Source organism: Crocodylus siamensis, chromosome 2 (assembly GCF_052110815.1).
Source record: "Crocodylus siamensis isolate JL-2025a chromosome 2, ASM5211081v1, whole genome shotgun sequence".
In the NCBI taxonomy this organism is placed as follows: domain Eukaryota; kingdom Metazoa; phylum Chordata; order Crocodylia; family Crocodylidae; genus Crocodylus; species Crocodylus siamensis.
The window spans coordinates 180,580,483-180,600,292 of NC_143396.1; the positions used below are offsets into that span (position 1 = coordinate 180,580,483).

The following is a 19,810-nucleotide window of genomic DNA, read 5'->3' on the forward strand; positions in this document are numbered from 1 at the left end:
TTGAGGCGAGCAATCACGGCAAAGTGCTGGTGGCCAACCCAAAAGTCAGCCAGCCAGCCCCCCCCGAGAGCGGGTTTTGCTGAGGCTGCCTCCGAAGTGACTGCACAACCAAATCACTCCTGGACACTTCCCCTTTTCTCAGGGGGACGTGGGACAAAGGTGGAGGAGACCTCCCGGCCGGCAGGGGGCGCGGGCGGCGCCGCGGGGCATTCGCGAGGGGGGCGGGACCGCCCCTGCTGAGGCGGGGCGCTTCTCGGCGCTTCCGGCAGCGCGCGGCCATGGCTACCGGACGGGTGGTGTGAGTAGCCCACTCCGGGGGTGGGGGTTAATGAGGGGACAGTCTGGGGGTACAAGCAGAACGGGATAGTAATAGCCAGGGGGAGGGCACGGGCCGGGTGTCGGTCGCCGTAGTGCGCATGCGCTTGGCGGGGCTGTTCTGTGGGGTGCGGGAAGGGGTCGGAGCGCTCGTGTGTGCGCTGCGGTTGTTTTTTTTTAAGTAGTTGGGTCCTCATCTTTATCCCGCTCGCACCCGTGTGGTGGCTTGGCCTCACCCCCCCGCACAAAAAAATAAATAGGCCCCCCATAGACTTCCTTACATCGCTTGCTCGGCCCTGCCCAGCTGCATGCTGCCCGTGTGCGCGCACAGGTGCATGTGATGCCCCCTGCCTCCAATCACTCTCCCCCCAGCCCTAAGCAGCTTCTTGCTGTGGCAACCTGGGAAGTGCTGGGAAAAGCACTTTGATGCTGAGTAGAGCAAAATGCTAGCCATTTGTTTATATTTTTAAAAAAATGCCAGGATGGAGATAGGAGGGCCTAAAAAGAAGACATGCCTGTGAAAACCTGGACATACGGTAACCCTACGCATGTGGCCTGCCTGTTCCATCATATATGTAATGTGTGACCAGGGGCCTTTGCTTTTGCTTGCTTTTTTCTCCCGAATGAGCAGCTTTGCTGCTGCCCGGAGCCTAGGAAGCTCAGCCCAGACTGGATCCCCATTGAGTTACTTGGGGATTGTCTTATCAGGGTGACAGAATTCAGCCCCTGTTAGCCTAATTTCTGTTGTAGCCAACACAGTCCAGGGTTTATACAAGAGGCAAGAAAGTTTTGGGGCACTTGCTTTTCTTGGTCCGACTGCATCACTGGGGCAAGCTTTCAAAAGCAAGGTGTCCTTCAGGTCTCTGATTACAGCAAGCCAGGCACAGCGGGGGAAGTACAGCGGAGGGAAGGGCCAGAGATGCTCAGGTGGAGCAGACATGCAGAGGGTTTAACTCATGAATCCCATTGGCACACTTGCCAGTTCTGTGTTGAGCAGCACCCTCGAGAGGATCTCAAGGCAGCCAGGTTGAACATCATTGCTGTAGGAGCATCACGTGGTGTTAACCCAGAGTCGCCCAAGCTGCGACTGTTTCTGGATGCAGGCTGCCTTGTTCAATTTTGTTTTTAAAGTCCAGAAACACATGGGTTAGCCAAGGCTGAATCCTGTTTAAGGGTGTGGACACACACAATCCCTTTCAGAAGTTCTGTGGCTGGTCTGTTCTAACGATATTTAATCAAGCTGAGAAGCAGCAGGCTGGCTGACTCTGAATCAAACCTGAACCTTAGATGAAGGTATAGCCAACACCATGACTGGTCCTGGGTGCAGGCTTCCTGCTTTTCTTTTTCTTTTTAAATCTTGAAATGTAGATCTGGCCAAGGCATTGACCAATTTAAGAAAGTACAGTTGTAGGGGGGAGACTGTTGTGCTTTGCATTGTGTGCTGTAAGGGACTGCTTTTTTTCCTTGCAGGGAGCAAAATATAAGGGGTGGGAGTTGTTATTAGAACTTTCTGTGCCTTGTGAGTAATTGTTCTTTTTCTCTCATGGCAGCTACCCCCTGTACCAGCTGGGGAACCCCCAGCTGAGGATTTTCCGCACTAATTTCTTCATGACACTGGTGAGGCCAGGTGTGCCACAGCCAGAAGATGTGGTGCAGTTCCGTGTCTCCATGCAGTAAGTGCAAATGGAAAGGCAGTGGGAGAACGGGATGCCCGTTTCTCTCTTGGGATGCCCTCAGGGCCAACAACACAAATGTTCCAGTTTTTGTGATGTACTAGTTTAATGAGAACTGTGGCTGGCTTTTAAAATTGATTAGATAGCTGGTGTTGTAACACAGAGCTCTAGCCATTTTAGCAGATGAGTCTGCTGCAGGGTGAGCTGTGAATGTTGCATACGCATTGCAGTGGCTTTCTCCTGGAACTGAAAATATCCTTTACACCTTTTCTTGTGACCTATCTAAGAGCCCTTTGCATATTGTTTCTTGGGGAACACTGAAATGCAGCTGCCAGTTGGGTGAAATACAGCAATACTACATGGCATTTAGAGATGGGATGTGAAGAATGTTTTTATGACTGAAACTTGAGAACTATCAGGTAGCATCCTTAGGTGCATCCCTTCACTTATGAAAAGGGTGTTAGATCTGTAATTGTCACAAGTTCTCAAGACCTCAATTCTAGTTCTTGACCAAAATAGGGCATTTCTAAGAATGAAGCGTCTCTCTAACATGTTGGGGGATGAGTTCTGTACCAGTGGAAAGGGAAGGGTTAACACCCATTCAGTAATCACCACTGCTTCCTGCATGTTTCGTGTTCTTTTAGATATCGTCTCTATGGACTTAAAATTAAGTTTGCCCTTGAGTTCTGCTGGGCTCACAGGCTATGAGTTCCAATGGGATCACGGGCTAAGGTGGTAGGGCACCAGATCTAAAACTGTTAATAGTTGGTTGCTGTGTGATCATACTTATCATGCAGATCGAGTTAAGGGTTTTATATCCTGTTTCAGAGTAGATCTTGAATTGAGAGGGCCTGACTGACTTGGTTGTCTAGCTTTGTCTCTGTAAGCAAAACCCTGTCAAAAAAATCCTTGCATACATCACTACTTTTGGAGCTTCATTGGGTTCTCTTTGCCAGCTGCAGTGGAGCCTCTCCACTGGCTTTCTAATTTGGTAAAGGGGTTTCTAGAAGAAGGAGAGTGAAATGTGTACCACACCATGGATTTCAAAGACTAGTTTCTATTTATTGCTAGCACATCAATAGGTGGTGACCAGCAAGGAAGAGAGTACTGCTACAGTAGGTTATATAACCCTCTCTACAAATTTGATTGGACTTTGATATTGTAATAATTCATTACGTAGAAAGGACATTTTGATGTGTGATTAGGATAGACATTGGTAGCCTGGTATTCTCGGTTCCAGTTCCTCTAGCACTGGTTCACTGTAACCTTGGACAGGTCACTAAAAGTTTTTTTGTCTCAAGTCAATGACTGTAAATTGGGTTTAGTACATGTCTTTGACGCTGGGGCAGTGGGAAGCTTAATATGTCAGAAAGTACTTTATTTTGTTTAATGGAAAGTGCAAAAAAGCACAGCATTATGTATATAGCAGTTTTGCTGCCATTATTTCCACTTAAATATAAATCAGCATTTTGACACATTAAGATTTTTCACTTTGGAAACCAATAAAAGCAGATAGACTTAAAAAGAATAACTAGAATATTGCCTTAAGAATAGGAAAGCTAAGTGTGATTATTGTTTTTTTAGAATATCAGATGTGAGAGAACTTCTGTACCTGTAGCATCTTTTATGGGTTGTGAAGGCCGTGGCTACTTTTCAGCTCTCCTTAGTTCCACTTCCTGAGGACACTTGCTAACAAGCTTTTTCATCTAGTCAAGAAGAAAGCTTGGGAGAATAAATAAGTTGGCTGTTAAGAGAACCGGAGAAGTGTGTTACTCAGAACAAGTGGATGAGTTACCGTTTTGCCTGACCAGTCTAGGCTGACACCATAAAGTCTACACGTTTGTGGAGACAGTTAGAGAACTCCGTGAAGGGGAAAAAAAATTGTCAGTTGGTTCAGGGAGAGAGAATAGAGCAAGAATTGGGAGCCTTGAGTACTGAAACTACAGAAACTTAAATGTCTGTCAGTGTTGCACCTATAGATTAGGGGTTGCTCTGGCACCATGTTTTATATTTATATTTTTGTGCCTATAAAATTACCTTGCTCAAAGGGGAAAGATATATTTGCTCTGAACTAATGACTTGCTTTATAAATATTTTGTGTTCAGTTGGAGTTTGGTTTAAATATTTACATATTTATTTCTTTCCTTCTCTCAAAAATTTTTGTGCAGGATGACAAGACTGGATATTAAAAACTACCTTGAAAAAATATACAATGTTCCAGTAGCTGTTGTGAGGACCAGGATACAGTTTGGTGAGTTTAGGGCTCATCACCTCTTTGGGGTGTCTGAAAAAAAAATTCAGCCAGTTCATCCTACTGCTATTTTTATAGTAACCAGCCTTGATTTACTGATATTTTGAAGGATACTGCAGTGGAATTTCTTCCCTCCCCATCTTCCTTTCATACCATAGGTTTTACCAATGCTCTGGAGCAACCATCTACTCCCTGTCCCTCAAGTTGAAGGCCAGCTCATTTCCTATGGTCATTCCTGAGTTGTGTTATACCCTCTCTTTGACCTTTAAATTCCCTCAGAAGAGACTGTTGTTTTGTGGGAAAAGGGAGAACTTGATCTTCTCATTCGTTCAGTTAAGTTCCCTTGCTTTTGAGTCAAAAGAATTGCCCATCCTTGTCATAAGGTAGTCAGTTTCTCTTCTCAGTTCATGTGTCTTCCTATTGTATTTCGTGCCATTTAGCCATCATGCAGTTTGGCACGAGGGCCAGAGTCTGTTCAAGAGAGATGGAAGAATTTTGGTAAGTTAGGGACTAAAGGGCACCTGCTGAAATTAGTAGATGACAGGTTTAAAACTAAGAAGAGGAAGTACTTTTTTTTACTTGTAGTTAACTTATTGGATTCATTGCCACAGGAGGTGGTAGAGGCAGGTAGCATAGCCAGATTCAGAAAGGGACTAGATAAATTAATGGATGATAGATGTATTAATGGGTGTTGCACAAAACAGTTGTAGTAGTTTCCTCTGGCCTGCAGGCCAGATCTGACAGATAGTGCCAGATCATCTGGCTTGCAGGGTTCCCAATGAATGTGTGGAGGAGCCCTGCACACTAGATTAGGTGCATGGGGTAGCACAGAGCTTGATCCAGATGTGTGGGACTGGGCAGGGGCCGTGTGATGCCTAGGCCTACCAGTTGGCCCCACGTCATTCACCTGGTCCATGGGACCGAAACATTTGAGCACCACTGCTCTAAATCTATCTGGTATGTTGTTCTCTAGCATCTACTTCTGCCACTGTCAGAGACCGCATGACTGTTGGTCTGATCCAGTATGACACTTCATGTGTTCTTATGTTCTAGAATTAAATTACACTAAGAGAATTGTCAGGGTAACCCCAGACTGAAATAGTGGAAAACTTCCAGGGTAGGCCAAGATACGGTTACAGGTAGATTACGTCTCAAGTCCGCATTTTGGTCTGTGCCCTACAGTTAGAGGGAGAATTGTTTGGGGGATGCGTGTGTACTGGACAACAGTGAGGAGGACATAAAGAAAAAAGGTGGAGGGTTGGGGAGGAGAAATATAGGAGAAATCTGATGAATTAAAAAACAGGGAAGTTTAATATTGATAGAGAACATGGGAAAGGCTGCAAATATTCAGTTCAGTTTTGTTTTATTTAAATATATCACACTGACTGCATGCAGTTCCACATTCTGAAAACTATTCACAGCCAACCTTGTGATCCAAACCATCACCCACTAAAAAAATCCTACCCTTGGTCCACTAGGTGGAAATGACAGCAAGTGATCACCTACTGTTAGAGAACTTGAACACTTACCTGGCATGGGGTTAGAATTGATAGTGAGGAGAGCTGAGATTGAGAAATGACCACCCAGCTTGGGGAGAGGAGAAGAAAAGGTGGAATGATAAATATAATATAATATAGCTTCAATTTGTAGCTCCTTGGAGAGGGGGCAGTGATCTTGCAGCTGTTTGATGAATGACTATTTTCTTCCTTGAGAATATTGGTTCCCCAAAGCTGATGAAGGAGAATAGATGGCCAGAGTATTACCCTAACATTGTAAGGCCTAGGGTTTAGTTCTTTACTCCACCACAAACTTCCCATCGAAACCATGGGTCAAGTTACTTAGGTCCAGAATGCCCATTGAAAATACTGGCTAAATACTCGAGGATCCAAGTCTTGGATGATTGGTGCCTCTCTTTCCCTCCCCTGTGAATTTTTTGTCACAGTAAATCAAAACTCAGATCAGCTGAATTAGCTTGCATTTGGTTAACTTGAAGCTATTGTAATATAAGTGTAAGTCTGTCTTCACTTGAACAGGCAAAAACAAGAAGAGGAACCATAAGAACCAGAAAGTGAAGTGCCCAGATTACAAGGTTGCCTATGTGCAGCTGGTGAGTAAAGATGTATGTGTTTTTTGTGGTGGTGAAATAGGTTAACCAACACAGTTAGGAAAAGGGGTCAGTGAATTGTCCACTGTTCTGTATACTTCTGGGATTTCTGCTTGCCTGTGACTAACAGCATTTTCCTCCCTTCCAGACCTTATGATGAGATTTGCTTTACTAAGAGAATTTATCTTAATGATTTGTTTGGGTCTGATTTTTAAGTTTTAAATCCCATTTTGTTTGAGGCTTAAGTCTCTTACAGTCTGATGACGCTGAGTGTCACTCTGCCAATAAATACCAGCTTGATGCTTTACTCTGGGCTGGAAGGTTCATCCCTTGTGACTGCTGAAATGTTTAGTAAGTGACAGAATACACTTTAAGGTCAAGGGAGCAGCTTAATGAAACTTTTTGGATGTCTCAAGTGGTAAGAACAGTGTAAGGCAGGGGTGGCCAACTTGTGGCTCTGGAGCCACATGTGGACCTTCAGAAGTTAATATGTATTTCCTTGTATTTTTGCACAAGCACACGGTGATCAAATGGAAGCTGGTCACTGTGTGCTTGTGCAAAGATGCAAGGAGATGCATATTAACTTCTGAAGAGCCGCATGTGGCTCCGGAGCTGCAGGTTGGTCACCCCTGGTGTAAGGCATTGTCTTTTAAAGAGCTTTCAGTCATGGCTAACAAGTTGGCTTTGTGGCTAAGTTGGATTTTAACATACTAGTTGGCTGCCCAAGTGGAATCAGTGCTGAATATTCCTAAACAGACATAAACATAGCTTCCATATGAAAAATCATGAACGCAGAAATTGCATTTGAAGAACATTATTTAGGCTGCAGAATCACGTACTGGAACTTTAGGACTGTTGCCTATGAAAACTCAGCTCGACTCCCTTACCCCTCCATGTGTTCCGAATGAGGCAGGGTTTTTGTGGGGCTTTCATTATATCATTAAAACTATAACAGTTTGCTCCCTTGTGCATATGTTGAATTTCTTAATTTGTCAGTGCTTGGCTTGGCAACCTTAAAACATTCCTTTAAAGCTTTCTTATATGGAGGCAACAAGATTTTTTTTTGAGAAAAAGGTGAAATAAGTGTGGCTATATAACAGTTGTCCAGGTCTGGTAGGTTATAGGTTTGATCTCCCCTGATTCTACTGAGATAAAAACAGAAGACTGTGGTCTCTTTTTGTCTGTTTTTCTCAGGTTCCTCTTTGTTATGGAGTGGTTGCAAGTTGTAGTCAAAACTCAAAAAGAGCCCTAGGTAGAGGATGTTCAAGGGATGGGAGGAATTATTACACCTCTTGGCCCATCTACCATCTCTGGCCACTTGTCCTCTAATAAAGAGGCTGCTACTGCCTTAGCCTCTTGCTTTGGCTTTTCTGCTTTCAGAGCCTTGGGTTCATTTTCATCAGAACAGTTTGAACGGAGCCACAATGTAAACCTATTTCACAGTCTTTGTTTGGCTTGGTCTTGTTTCCTCTTGCTGTTGAGCTGTGAAGGAATTAGATTGTCCCCACCAGCAGATTTGGACTCTTGAAGGTAGAACAAAATATCCTTGTGTTGTGAAACAGATTGCTGACTGAAAGCATGCACAGGCACTGTTCATCTCGAGTTAGGCAGCACCACATCTGTAAGGTGCAGCATTTAAAAACCCTACACTTCCCCATTATTTTGTGCTCAGATGCAGCATTTATACCTTGGAGCAAGGACCCTCTTTTTGTCCTGTGCTTGTTCAGAGCCTAAGCTAGCAGGGTGCTGAGCTATTACTAGGCCTACAGGTACTATGGTAGTAATAATAAGCGGTGCCAAAAAATAACTTAGGAAATTACCTAACTACCACAGTGTGCAAGTTTTCTGCTTCCCTTCACCTTATTTAGGCTCCCAGTCTCCTTTTTCCCCTTTACTATCCTTTATATTCACTCTTCCTGCTGGCCCCTAGCACTGTCTTTACTTTCAAGTCTCTGCATGTCAACTTCCCTGTTTCTTTATTTTGTTTTTTTAGTGCTGTTTTCTTCAATGCTGTGGTGCCAGGAGTGTATTAGTGTTGAATTTGTCAGGGGGCAGAGGCTAGGACACCCCATGTCAGTTCTGAAACTAAAGATTTTGCTTTCATTCTAAATAATTGTTCACCTTAGGCCCTAGCCCTTTGCAGTCCATTGTTAACATTGGCCGCTTATCTTAATTCAGAAAGCCCCTACTAACTACTTTAAAATCCCTTTTTGATGAGAATCACTCTGCATCTGCAGTGAGTCAGTCTAACCAGGGGGTCAGGCTAGCCTGTTTTCCCACTATTTTTACCAGCTGTGTTTTTTCTAATTAATCCAGTTTCAAATTAAAACTGCCTATGACTAGGGAAAAAACTCATCTGGTTGGGAGGGTTTGTGTTGGCCTCTCTAAGAACCACTAGGTGGAAGCATTACTCTTCCTAATATGACTTTCTTTGCTAGCAAGGGTTTTGATTTACTTATTTGAATGAACTTGGGTCCATTCTAATGAGAGCAGTCATGCTTGCTGACTTCTCAGAACGTCAGCTTCTGTGTCCCAGCACAGCATAGACACATATTTTGAAGAAGAAAGATATAATGTTAAGTGTCACATGTAATCTACCTCTGTGTATTAGCGCAACGTCCAAAGAGTTTCCACGCATAACAGTTGTATTTCTCTTACAAAATCTAGTTCTTAGGGATTCAGAACTGTTTTTTACCCTCAAGCTGTACCTTGATTGATAAATTCTTAATCCCAGGGTTAATATTCTTGCTTTTCAAAATTTCTATTGCCATTAATATTCCTATTTATCCTACAGGCTGTGGTCAAAAATATCTTGTCATTGCAATCAGGACTTGTGGTAGAGGTGATATCTTTTATTAGACCGACTAGATTTTTTCAAAAACATTTCTTTAATCTAGTTGGTCTAATAAAAGATAACACCTCTACCACAGGTCCTGATGGCTTTCGCCTCTAGACCAATATCACTACAACCTGGATATCTTGTCATTGTAGATACTTGTTTCTTTTCTTCTCCCATTATGCAAGGAGAAGTGTTTTGTTCTCTAACTTTATTGCCCTTGGAATAGAGCTATTCCATCTTATGCGATTTCATTTTCTTAAATAAAAGTTAGCCTATTTATCTTTGCAAAGTGGCCATTCTGAATGTAGTATAACCTCTTTCTCTCTGCCTTGATAATATTTTTGCTATCCCATTGGCATCATCCTAGTTCTTGCTAACAATGGATGATATAAGAAGTCAGTGAGAGGTTTTGTGGCTCTGTCAGCGCAGGCAAAATGGAAACAAAAATAGGTATTCCTTCTGATAGGTGTTTTCACTGGTTCACGTGAGCAGCTGTCAGCACCAGTGGGAGCCCAAGTGTAGGCAAAGCTTTAGAATCCAGCCCTCTTTTCAATTAAACCTGCTTAGAGGAAATTTAAAGGAATGGTAGTAAAAAGAACAACACGTCAACATTAGGACTAACAGCGCATCAGCTCCCTGTGTGATGGCAGCAGTGGAAAAGTTTCTGTAAGTGTTCTTAAACTTTGTCTAAAATGTCTTGCATGTTTATTAATAAAGCAGATCATGCGTCAATTTAAAAATGCTCTCATCTGGAGATGAAAGCAGTTTGTAGGTTTTCTCAATGCCTCTGAGGAATACTGGATAAACTAGGGTTGCCCACATGCTGTGGTACTACTGTACTTACCTCCTGTTCTACTTGGCATGCCTTTGTATTTTAATACCAGATATTAATATAAGACACAAGGTGCATCATTCAGATACATTTATTAGGTTATTAAATTGCACTGCATTTGCTGCTGCTGTTGAATCAAGTCCCATGCTCTAGGAGTCCAACATTTTTTAGCTGATGACATTGTAAACATCACTCTTACCCTAATTCTGAAGGACAGTAGCAAAAGCAAGTGCCTCAATTATCCAAATAATCAAAAGAGCTTACAGTTGTTTACATACCCAGTGTTTGTTGCGTCATTCTTATAGAACAGTTGCTGTTCTGGCCTTCCATTCCTGAACTTTTCAGATGAGTGGAAGGTCAGCCCAGGTGCAACTAGCTTGCACTGGACAAGCCATTAACTGGTTGTTTCTGGCATGAGGTTCAGCAGTTGAAAAGGTTAACACTTGACTTTAAAGGCCTCATTATGATCACTTAGCAGCTCATTAAGCTTACTGGAAGTAATATTTACTTCTTGGTGTGATGTTTCCAACTGCAGACATGGGCAACAAACATTCAGGTTCTCCCCCTGCCCCAGCCCCCATCCCCTGAAAGAGGTCTTTAGAACTAGAAGTGTAAACAGAAAGTATATGGTCGTCACTCATCCCCCTTCCCTGTCAAAGTAAAATTAATGTTTCAAATGTTAAATTATCATTTCACTAGTGTTTATTGTAACTATTATATAAACCAGTTTTGGTTTAGGACTGACTGAAACAGATGGACTGGATTTGTATGTGAATCTGAGTGTGGGGAGGGCAGGGGAAAGGACCTCTCCCCCTCCTATTTTCTATGGCTATCCAGTGCATCCCAGAGAGATCCTGTTCTGCCCACTGGAGAAGTATAACTCTCATTCTGGCATTTTGGGCAGCGGACAGTATTTATGTGACTCCAGAGTCTGGTCCTATTTTCTACCCTTTCCTTTCTCTCAGTAGGCAGCCTTATGTGCTTTTGTCATTTTACGATCCGGCTTGATCTGGGAAGAGAGTCCTGGGTCTTGCCCCAGATACTGTGAATGTATTTTATTCCATGACTGTTTTATGCTGCAAAACAGGGGTCAGCAACCTATGGCCAATGGACTGATTCTCACCAGTCTCCACAGTGCCCCACTTCCACAGCCCTCACTGCTGCTCTTTCTCATCCCCAGAGGAAAGTGTGTGACCTGATTCTTGTTGCCACATTTGCCCTTTCCTTCTGCCTCTGGGAAGAGGAATCAATGGTGAGTGGCAGGGACAGTGGTATGTGGCAGAGGCAACAGCAGACAGCCTCAGAGGGGAGTGGTGGCTGAGTTGCAGGTGGTGATCTGCTGCTCATAAAAGGTTGCCAACCCCTGCAGTAGCAGTTAGGTAGAGTTGGGTATGTAGGAAGCCCTTCTGGACATGCTGAGTACGCCAGATTCAGTCACCTATGGATTCTTTTTAGGCCACTGGTCCAAAATGGAGACCACTAAGTTATCTAGACATCTGTAGTGGGTTTGAGATTCTGCAAGGGGGCTGGAATAGGATTGTGTTTAGTAACGCAGATAAGTAAAAGCTACCTAAGTGTCACTTAGTCATCTTAAAAGCAAAATAGGATCTGGACCTAAAATCTGTTAAGAAAAGGGGAAATTTCTAGCAAAACCCTAAATCCCTGCAGATCTGCAGCAATCAATGGATTTGTACTGACCCATCAACAGTCAGGTGCCTTCTTACAGATCCTTCAGTGTGATCTCAAGATACTCTTTAAACACAGCAGGTCTGCCTACATATAGAAGGACTTGCTAGTTTAGTTATATTGGCAGCCCCCCAGTGGAGACATTGCTTAGATGGGAAAAAGTGTTCCTTTTACTGGTATAGCTTACACAGGTTCCACAGCTTACACAGAATAAGCTTTCCTGGCATATGCTGGTATATCTGCATTTGCATGAGGGTTTTTGCTAGCAGAGCTGTGTTGAGTAGGAATGTGATTTTTCACATTCCTAACCAGCATAGCTGTGCTGGCAGAACTTTATGTAGACCAAACCAAAGCCTCATTAAGAGCTGTCTCATAAGGCTATTATCTTCAGTTTACAAAGGGAAGAATTTAGGGCCCAGTGAGGTTAAATGCCTTGCAGAAGGTTACATTGCAAACCAGTGTCAGCACTTGAATCCTATCTTCCACTTGCATGTTCAAAGTTCACATTTATTTGTTAGATTTATGTGCTGCCCTTCCCAGCAAAGGGTCCCAACAGCTTGCGGCAAGAGACAGAGTAACACTAAAAAAAGTAAAATATTAAAATAAAATATGAAACAAAAACTCCCCAAACAACATTCCAGCTTAGGCTTGCTTACTAAGTACATCCCCAAATAAAAACTTACAGTTCTTCCAGAAGATGTCTAGGCTTGGTCTCTGGCTGGCCTTTAGCGAGGGGAACAACTTCCCACATTTTTGCAAAGTGAAATTGGTGTCTTGGTGGTGGTACTTAGCAGGAAGTTGCTCTCAGCTCTAGAGACTAGAAGTGAAACCCTCATCCTATTGAAGTCAGTAGTGACTTTCTTATATTGCTAGGATCATGCTTTCACCTTGAGTCTTTTTTCGTACTATTGTTGGTTGCTTGGCTATGCTGTTACTTTAAAAATGGCAAATTCTTACTTTTTTGCATCCTAGAAGAAGAAAAAGAAGCATAAAGCAGTTTCCTGAAGTGAAAAATGGGAGAGCTTGATGTTCCATCCATTTGCTTCACAAAATGTTTTAAGAAGGTGTGGTAAAGTGAACCAAAACAATTTGGGAGCTGCAAGCATAGATTGAATTGAAATATGCCTGGATATACACTTAGCCCTTTATGTAAACTGATGCCTCTTGGTATTTATTAAGTTTTGAAAAAAGCCAAGATGCATGCTTTTCAAAACTAGCTACCGAGCATGCATAATAACTATTTTTCATATGCCTTTCAGCGCTCCAGCATGCTACAGCATAGTATTACTGCATAGTATTGTTACTTAAGATTTATAAACCTTCAGTTCTCAGGGTGTAATGTTTTGGCTGTTTCAAATCACATCTGGCTGCCAGCCAAAATCAGAATTTCTTCAGAAAACAAGAGCTGGAAAGAGCCAACTTGTCTATGCTGATTTTTATTTATTAAAAAGCTCCAGATAGAGATTGACTTTTTCTGTTCAAGATTTGACTTTCACTGGCCTTGAGAAGGGAACTGTGAGCACTTTAATAAATGCCTGAAAAGTTTGGTTCTATTACAGTCTGCATACCTCAGTATCCTCTTTTTGGAATAAAAGCTGTTTTGCAGTGCACTGCAAAATCACTGGATGTTGCTAGTATGCTGTAGGGACAGCTTTCCTTCATTCTCCACTAATAGAAGCATATCAGTCTGGGAAACCTACTGGCATGGACATGCCAGATTACAAGACTCCCTTTCAACACTTACCAATCAATATAAGCTGTACTTGGGGCCATTTGTGTTGGGGAATCTGACCAGTCTGTCTTCTCGCCAATGTGGACAAGGCCTTAGGGCTGGCTTAATCTGTTCTGCTGATGCTACTAAGTTGAAGGACTTGGTTATGATGTGGATGTTCCTTGATGTGTACTATCATGCAGCATAGATAGATTCTTAGTTAAGCTCCTGAAGCATGCTAAAATCTTGATCAGATTTAATCTCCTTTATCTCATGAACATGTTAGATAGGCTTTTCCCCAGTCTTTTGTTTTTACATTTTTTATTTTATTCCAGCTATTATGAGAATTGTCATTTACAATTCTGAACTCTTACATGATACCCTCCAGTGGCTGTTGCTTTAACTGAGCCACAGTATCTCTTGGCATCACAGCAGGGCATGTTAAATACAGTTGTTACAATATAAATTAACCTGCCCTAAATATAGATTGCTACCTAGGTGCTAACCAGAATAATGGGTTTTACATAGTTTCCTGAAGCTGGCACTCTAACAGAATCACTCCCTGCTCTTGTCCTTGATTTAACCTGCTGAGACAATATAAGCACCCCTCAGCTGTTACATGGGTTTGTTGTAAGAGATGAGTCTTGGCAACCCCCTGATCTTGCATGTCTTATAAATAGTTGCCAGTCTTTTAATTTGTTCTCAGAAACAATCATAAGTGCAGTGCCAACTACATACGCTTGTGGAAGGTGGGGTGTGAGTGTGTGCATAGAATCTCACTTGGCTTGGGAGATGTAGGAAGAAACACTGTGCACCAGCTGAAGCTTTGGGGTGGTCTTCAGTTGTAGCAGTAAGCAAGTACATCATAGCTGCTGCAGAAAGAAGCTGGAGTGCACATTTGACCATTTGTTTTCTTTCTTTAGGATCAGGGACAAACTTTTCAGTTCCCCAACCTATTTCCAGAGAAAGAACAAACACCAGAACCTGGCTCTATTGATGACATCCAGAACAAATATCTTGAGGAAGAAAGACAGAAGTACCAAAGTGATCCCAGGCGAGGAGGAGTTCCGGATTGGTTTGGACTTTGATGGAATGAGCCAGCTGCCTTTCTTTAGGCCTCTCCAGAGGATTTTAATCCGCAGAACCTGCTGCTTCCTCTCTTCGTAATGACATGGGCTTTATTTCCGAGCAGCTTTTGGTAGCGTTTTGTTGTTCTCAGTTTTCTGTGTAAGACTACAACAAAATGCCCCCAAAGAAATAAAAAGGTAAAATAAATCCTACAGCATTTCAGGTCTTTCATATGAAGCATTGAGATCTTTTAAGCACAGAATTTGCTATCTGTTCATATTTGCTGCAAGATTGTCTTTTTCCCTTCATGGTCTTGACTCGCTTCCTGCTGTTGCAGGTTTTTTCCAAACTAGTAATGCGAGTACCACACTCCAGTGCAAGTATAGCACGAGTTATATAGGGTGTATATATAAAGGATAAGCAGGTGGATATGATCATGAAGGGGCAATGTAGGGAAGATAAGAGTTTGTAGCCAGCTAATGCATAGCTGAATGCTGTATTTTGGAGCACTAAGTGTCAGGTGGACTAATGCTCTGATTACACAGTATTTACTTTAGTACTTTCAAATTGACCAGTTTTGAGGATGTTGCTGTGATTTTAATTTAACTTTTTCACTGTGTAACATGTTCCAACTTACTTGGAGCATTTCATTTTCAAGGAAAAGACTACGCAGATTGGATAAGTATCCATGCACACACTTATTTAGACCACAAAGACTTGAAACAATGCATACAAAGTAACTTTCACTTCAGTTGCTCTTGTGTGACATGGGTAATTGTCTCTGAAGACAGATCTGCATCAGAAACTTATGCTTGTATGGCAGTGTCGTGTAGAGAGTGTACCTTCTATTTTAACTACATTGTGATGCTTGCAAAACTCCTAGCATGGACACAGTTGGGTTGACAGTACTGGTGAAAGCACTTTTTGTAACCTACCTTGCAGACATTACTGGCTTAAGCTGTACTGCAAATGCTTTGTTTCTTGGTGTAATGGCAGGTATGCTGAGGTTTATCAGTATAGGTCTACTAGCAACGCTTCTAGTGTGGAGATGCTTTAAAGGCCGCTACGTTCAGTATTGTCTTGTCCTCCTGGCTTTTCTTCCTTGCTGTGGAAGGAACACATCCTTTCCTTCTCTCCTCTCCACCAAATCAGGTACTTGGCTTGTGAGGATTAGGGGATTCTGTAGATGGAGAAAAGAAACTGAAATACCCTGCCATCCTTACTGTGCTGTTTCCTCTTGGTGGGCTGGTAGACATGCAAATCTCTTCCTCTGCTGCTCAATTTTCCCTTGCTTCTTAGTTCTCCCACATGGAGTACTTGGCAAGGCAGTGAATGAGCCCTTCCCTTCAACGCTCTTCTCCCACTGACCAGACACTCTCCTTTACTGTTCTCTCTCCAAACTTGCTGTTTGGACAGCTAGCAAGATGTTTACAAGGAGACAGCTGTTCCCCAGAGAGGCAGTCCAAATAGGATTTTATGCACCCCTCTCATGCTCATTAGTTGTTTTGTTCCCCCTTCTTTATAGTCCATCTCCTTCTGTGGTTTGCTGTGTACAGATCCAGTGAGTCTCCCACCCCCCTCCTTGTACAACTTCCAAGACAGCTTTTGAGTGCGTCATGATCTGCATAAGTCAGCCAGTACTTAAACAGAGATGCTTTGAGAGAGGGATAGAAAGTAATAGGGAGGTAAGGGAGGTTATTACTATTGCAAACCTACTATAAAAGTTGCAGAAGTATATGCAGAACTGAGTCCATCTAAAATAGCTTTTTAATGCTTGGCTTGTGTTGTAAATATGTGACTTCTAAAGATCTCTAGTGACACCTGACACCTTACAATCCAGCAAACGTTGGCCTATGGTTATAGAGCAGAATGGTTAAATTTGAAGACCTGTTGGTAAAAGGGACTATACTCCAGCAATCACACCCCTCCCTTAGACTATATGTTGGTTGCATAAGGGGGTGTCAACCTATTTGCACACCTTGCAGAACAGTGTGGACCTGATCCTGATTAAGAGCTCAAATTGCTGCTGCAGCATAAACGCTAAATAAATTTTAAACCAGCTAGTCTACAAAGCGGGCTATCTTTACTGTGTGATGTCTTGTGGAGTGTAATAATCTCTTGCACTGCCACCTGGCTTTGAGGAAATTGGTTAGTTTGTTGTTGCATGCATCCTCATGGCTGGTTGGCCAGCTCTGGGCACACAGTGCAGCAGCTCTTCACACTGAAGAGTTTAGTATTGTGCTCTGCAGCATATATAACTACTTTGGTTAAGACTAAGTAGGCTGTAACCTATGGCAGCTCATGCCTTTTGAATCGGTTGGTCACTAAGATGCCACCTTGGCCTACCTTCTGTTATGCTTGAGTGGGGTTTGTATTCTGTATGTTGAGCTAGCTAGAATAGAAATGTCTGGCATAGCCATGGGGCATGGAGCTATGTTAGTTATATTAATCCTTGGCAGTTCTTGGACTTTCCTGCATGTGAGGAATAGCCAACTTTCTGTGCTACTAGTGGCACAAAGCGGAAGGATGGGGACTGGGGATCAAAATCTGATCCTAGGAATTCAGAGAATTTCCCTTGCTAGCTGCCTTTCAACTCTATTCTAATGAAGTTAAAGTAAAGGTGATAAAATAATGAGTGACTGTATTAAAAACAATGTCTAAATCTACTTTTACATCACAGTATTCCCTGGATCAGAAATATTTTGCATTGAACAATTTTTTAGAAAATGCTCATTGTTAATTGATACCTGGTGCTTTATCAGTGCCATCGCTGCTCCTATACAGGGCTAGATTAACACATAGGGAAACCAGGCACGTGTCTAGGGCCCTGAGCTGTTGGAGGTTCTGGACCTTCCCTCCGTGCCAGTGGCGCAGATGGCCCTATCCACCTCCCTTCCCCTCCCCTCCACCAGCCACACCATCATAGTAGCTGTTTCCTAGTGGCTGCTTCAAGCCCTGCTCCCTGCGGGCAGTAGCACTGAGGTAGGGAGGGAGGTCTCGACCAGCCCAGGGCCCATGAGTTTGTTTGCCTAGAGCCCACTAAAGGGTTAAACCTGCATTGCTCCTGTACTGTCAATATTATCTCCTTTACTATATAGACTGGAAAGTGGATTAAGAGGTGGTGTGACATGAAGCAAGTCAGCAGCAGAGCTGAGAGTAGAACTCAGGACTGCCTGGTTCCTGATTCCATGTTCAGTTTAACTAGACCCTGCTTGTCACCTTGTACGTTAGTGTCCTACAGTATACGAGGAGGTCAGGAGGGGCTCCAGTCGGGTCAGGTCATACCCTGCTACCAAGAAGTGTGTAGCTGCCCCTGATAGTTCGTGAGGCAGGCAGCTGTACCTGAGGGCCAAACTTTGGATGTAGAAATGAATAATTTCTGAGGAGTGAACCATTACTTGGTAGAAGAAATCTCATCATAACATTCTGGTGTGATGTCTGAAGCTGTTTCTCACACTTGGCACAGAGCTCTGCAGCTGTTGGCTTCCCTGACAAGTAAAGGCAGTGTGGAGTATTCCTTTCTTCTTTTTTTATATACAGACTCCAGAAGAGAGTAACATGTTAGAACATGCAGCAAATATGTGAATGATGGTACCTCATTTCTCATGGACTTAAGGTATTCTGTGAAGTTGCTGAGAGGGGAGATCAGCTTCTCACAAAAACAGCAAAGTGAATAATACGTAGCCTTGTAAATGTCTTCTTTAGAGATACGGCTTTAGAATAGCTTGATACTTGCTCTCTGTCTTGGTTAAAAGCTTTGTGCTAAAAGATTATAATGGCTGGCCATTAGATGAGAGGCATACATGATTCTTTCTTAAAATAGAATAAGACAGTCATTGTTTTAGTGTGTACAGCAAGGAGATGATTAAATATTACATTGGTCCACATTTTATGGTCTTACGCAGTCTTACATGTTATCAAGCAGTATCGGAATGGAGGTCCATTGAAGGAAAAGGACCATTGTGATCATCTGTTCTGTTTTCTGCATAACACAGGCCATAGCTTTTGTGGGCAGTCCCAAGTCTTGAAAACTGTTTCACAGCAAAACAAGTTTATTTTTATACAGTGGTTCTGTAACTTTTTTGACTATTTATTGCTCTTAAAGTACTTGTGTGGAAAATTAGAACAGAACAGTATAGAAATATAGGGTTAAAGAGGACCTCAAAAGTCATCTGGTCCTGCACAAATACAGAAATGTCCTTCCTAAATCAGTGCTGTCTAACTTGCAGCCTGTGGGCTGCATACATCCCACGAGGGGTTGATTTGTAGCCTGTGGGCTTCTGCCAGTTCCCTCCACCTTCAACTTACAGACTTTCCAGTCCCCGCCTCCCTTCTCTGGCTGTCATTTCCTGCCCCCAGCTCTGAGGGTGCAGCCTGCGTAGTGGGAGAAACCCCTAGCCACTCATAAGTTGGGAAGCCCTGACCTAAAGCATCCCTATGCAGTACTTACCCAGCAGCCTCCTTAAAATTTCCAATGAAGGAGCTTCCACAGCTTTCCTGGACAGCCTATTCTGATGCTTTACTGTTCCTTTCTAACAGTAAGGAAGTTTCTCTTGAAAGGTGAACCTACTTTGTTGTAGTTAAAATCCACTGCTTTGTATTCTGCCCTCAGCTGTAAGGGTGAACAGTTATTTTTCCCTCGTTGTTACGACAGCTTTTCAAATATTTGAAGATTGCTATAATGCTGCTCCTTAAACCTTAGAAAGTGGAATCCAGAACTGCACAGGGCATTCTATGTGAGGCCTGACCAGCACTGAATAGAGTGGTTTATTGATCGTTAATATCTATTATCAAGTTTGTGTAAAGCAGAGGGATACATTTTTTGAAATACTAATTTTTGTAAATCTAAAGGATTTTACAGTAGATAAGGAGGCACATTTCCTTTATAATGATCTATGGTAGTTAAAGAGCATATACCCTTTGTGGCTATTACAGCATTACAGTATGGATGTTATAATTATGACCATCTTTTAGAATTCATAAGGAATCTTTTAATAACTTACTCCAATGCGTGAGAACACAGATCATTAGATCCTGACCAAAGAATAATTTATTTTTCTTATAAAATATGTCTAGTTACCAGTTGCTTATCAACCTTTTTTGCTTTTAGCATCTCTTAAATCCAATTAGAAGTTAGGGATTTACAAGAGCTTTTTCAAAAGCATCTATATTCCACTTTCTAAAGTCACTTAGGAGCCAAATCTTATTATGTTTTTCTAAGCAAGCAGACTGATTCAAGGTCTGGAAAGCCGGCATCATGGAGACAAAATGAGATGAAGTCTGATCTAATACATCAAAGATAGTGTTTTAGAAGCAACTTGATCACTGTCT

The 19,810-nt window shown here is 42.5% G+C and overlaps 1 protein-coding gene across 3 annotated transcripts in view; it reads left to right on the forward strand.

Annotated features, from left to right (window-relative positions):
• The first annotated feature begins 228 nt into the window (after positions 1-228).
• Positions 229-19,810, forward strand: part of MRPL23 (mitochondrial ribosomal protein L23) — a 35,469-nt gene continuing 15,887 nt past the window's right edge. The window contains exons 1-5 of one of the 3 annotated variants that reach the window (XR_016440224.1): positions 229-298; positions 1,866-1,988; positions 4,157-4,239; positions 6,273-6,346; positions 14,335-14,676. Coding sequence is in view for 2 of the 3 variants with exons in the window: in XM_090032500.1 (XP_089888626.1) it covers positions 279-298; positions 1,866-1,988; positions 4,157-4,239; positions 6,273-6,346; positions 14,335-14,499 (465 nt within the window). In the remaining variant the exon portion in view is untranslated. Of the gene's footprint in view, positions 299-733; positions 852-1,865; positions 1,989-4,156; positions 4,240-6,272; positions 6,347-14,334; positions 14,692-19,810 lie in introns of those variants that run through there. The other 2 variants (XM_090032500.1, XM_090032501.1) reach the window with 2 other exon arrangements.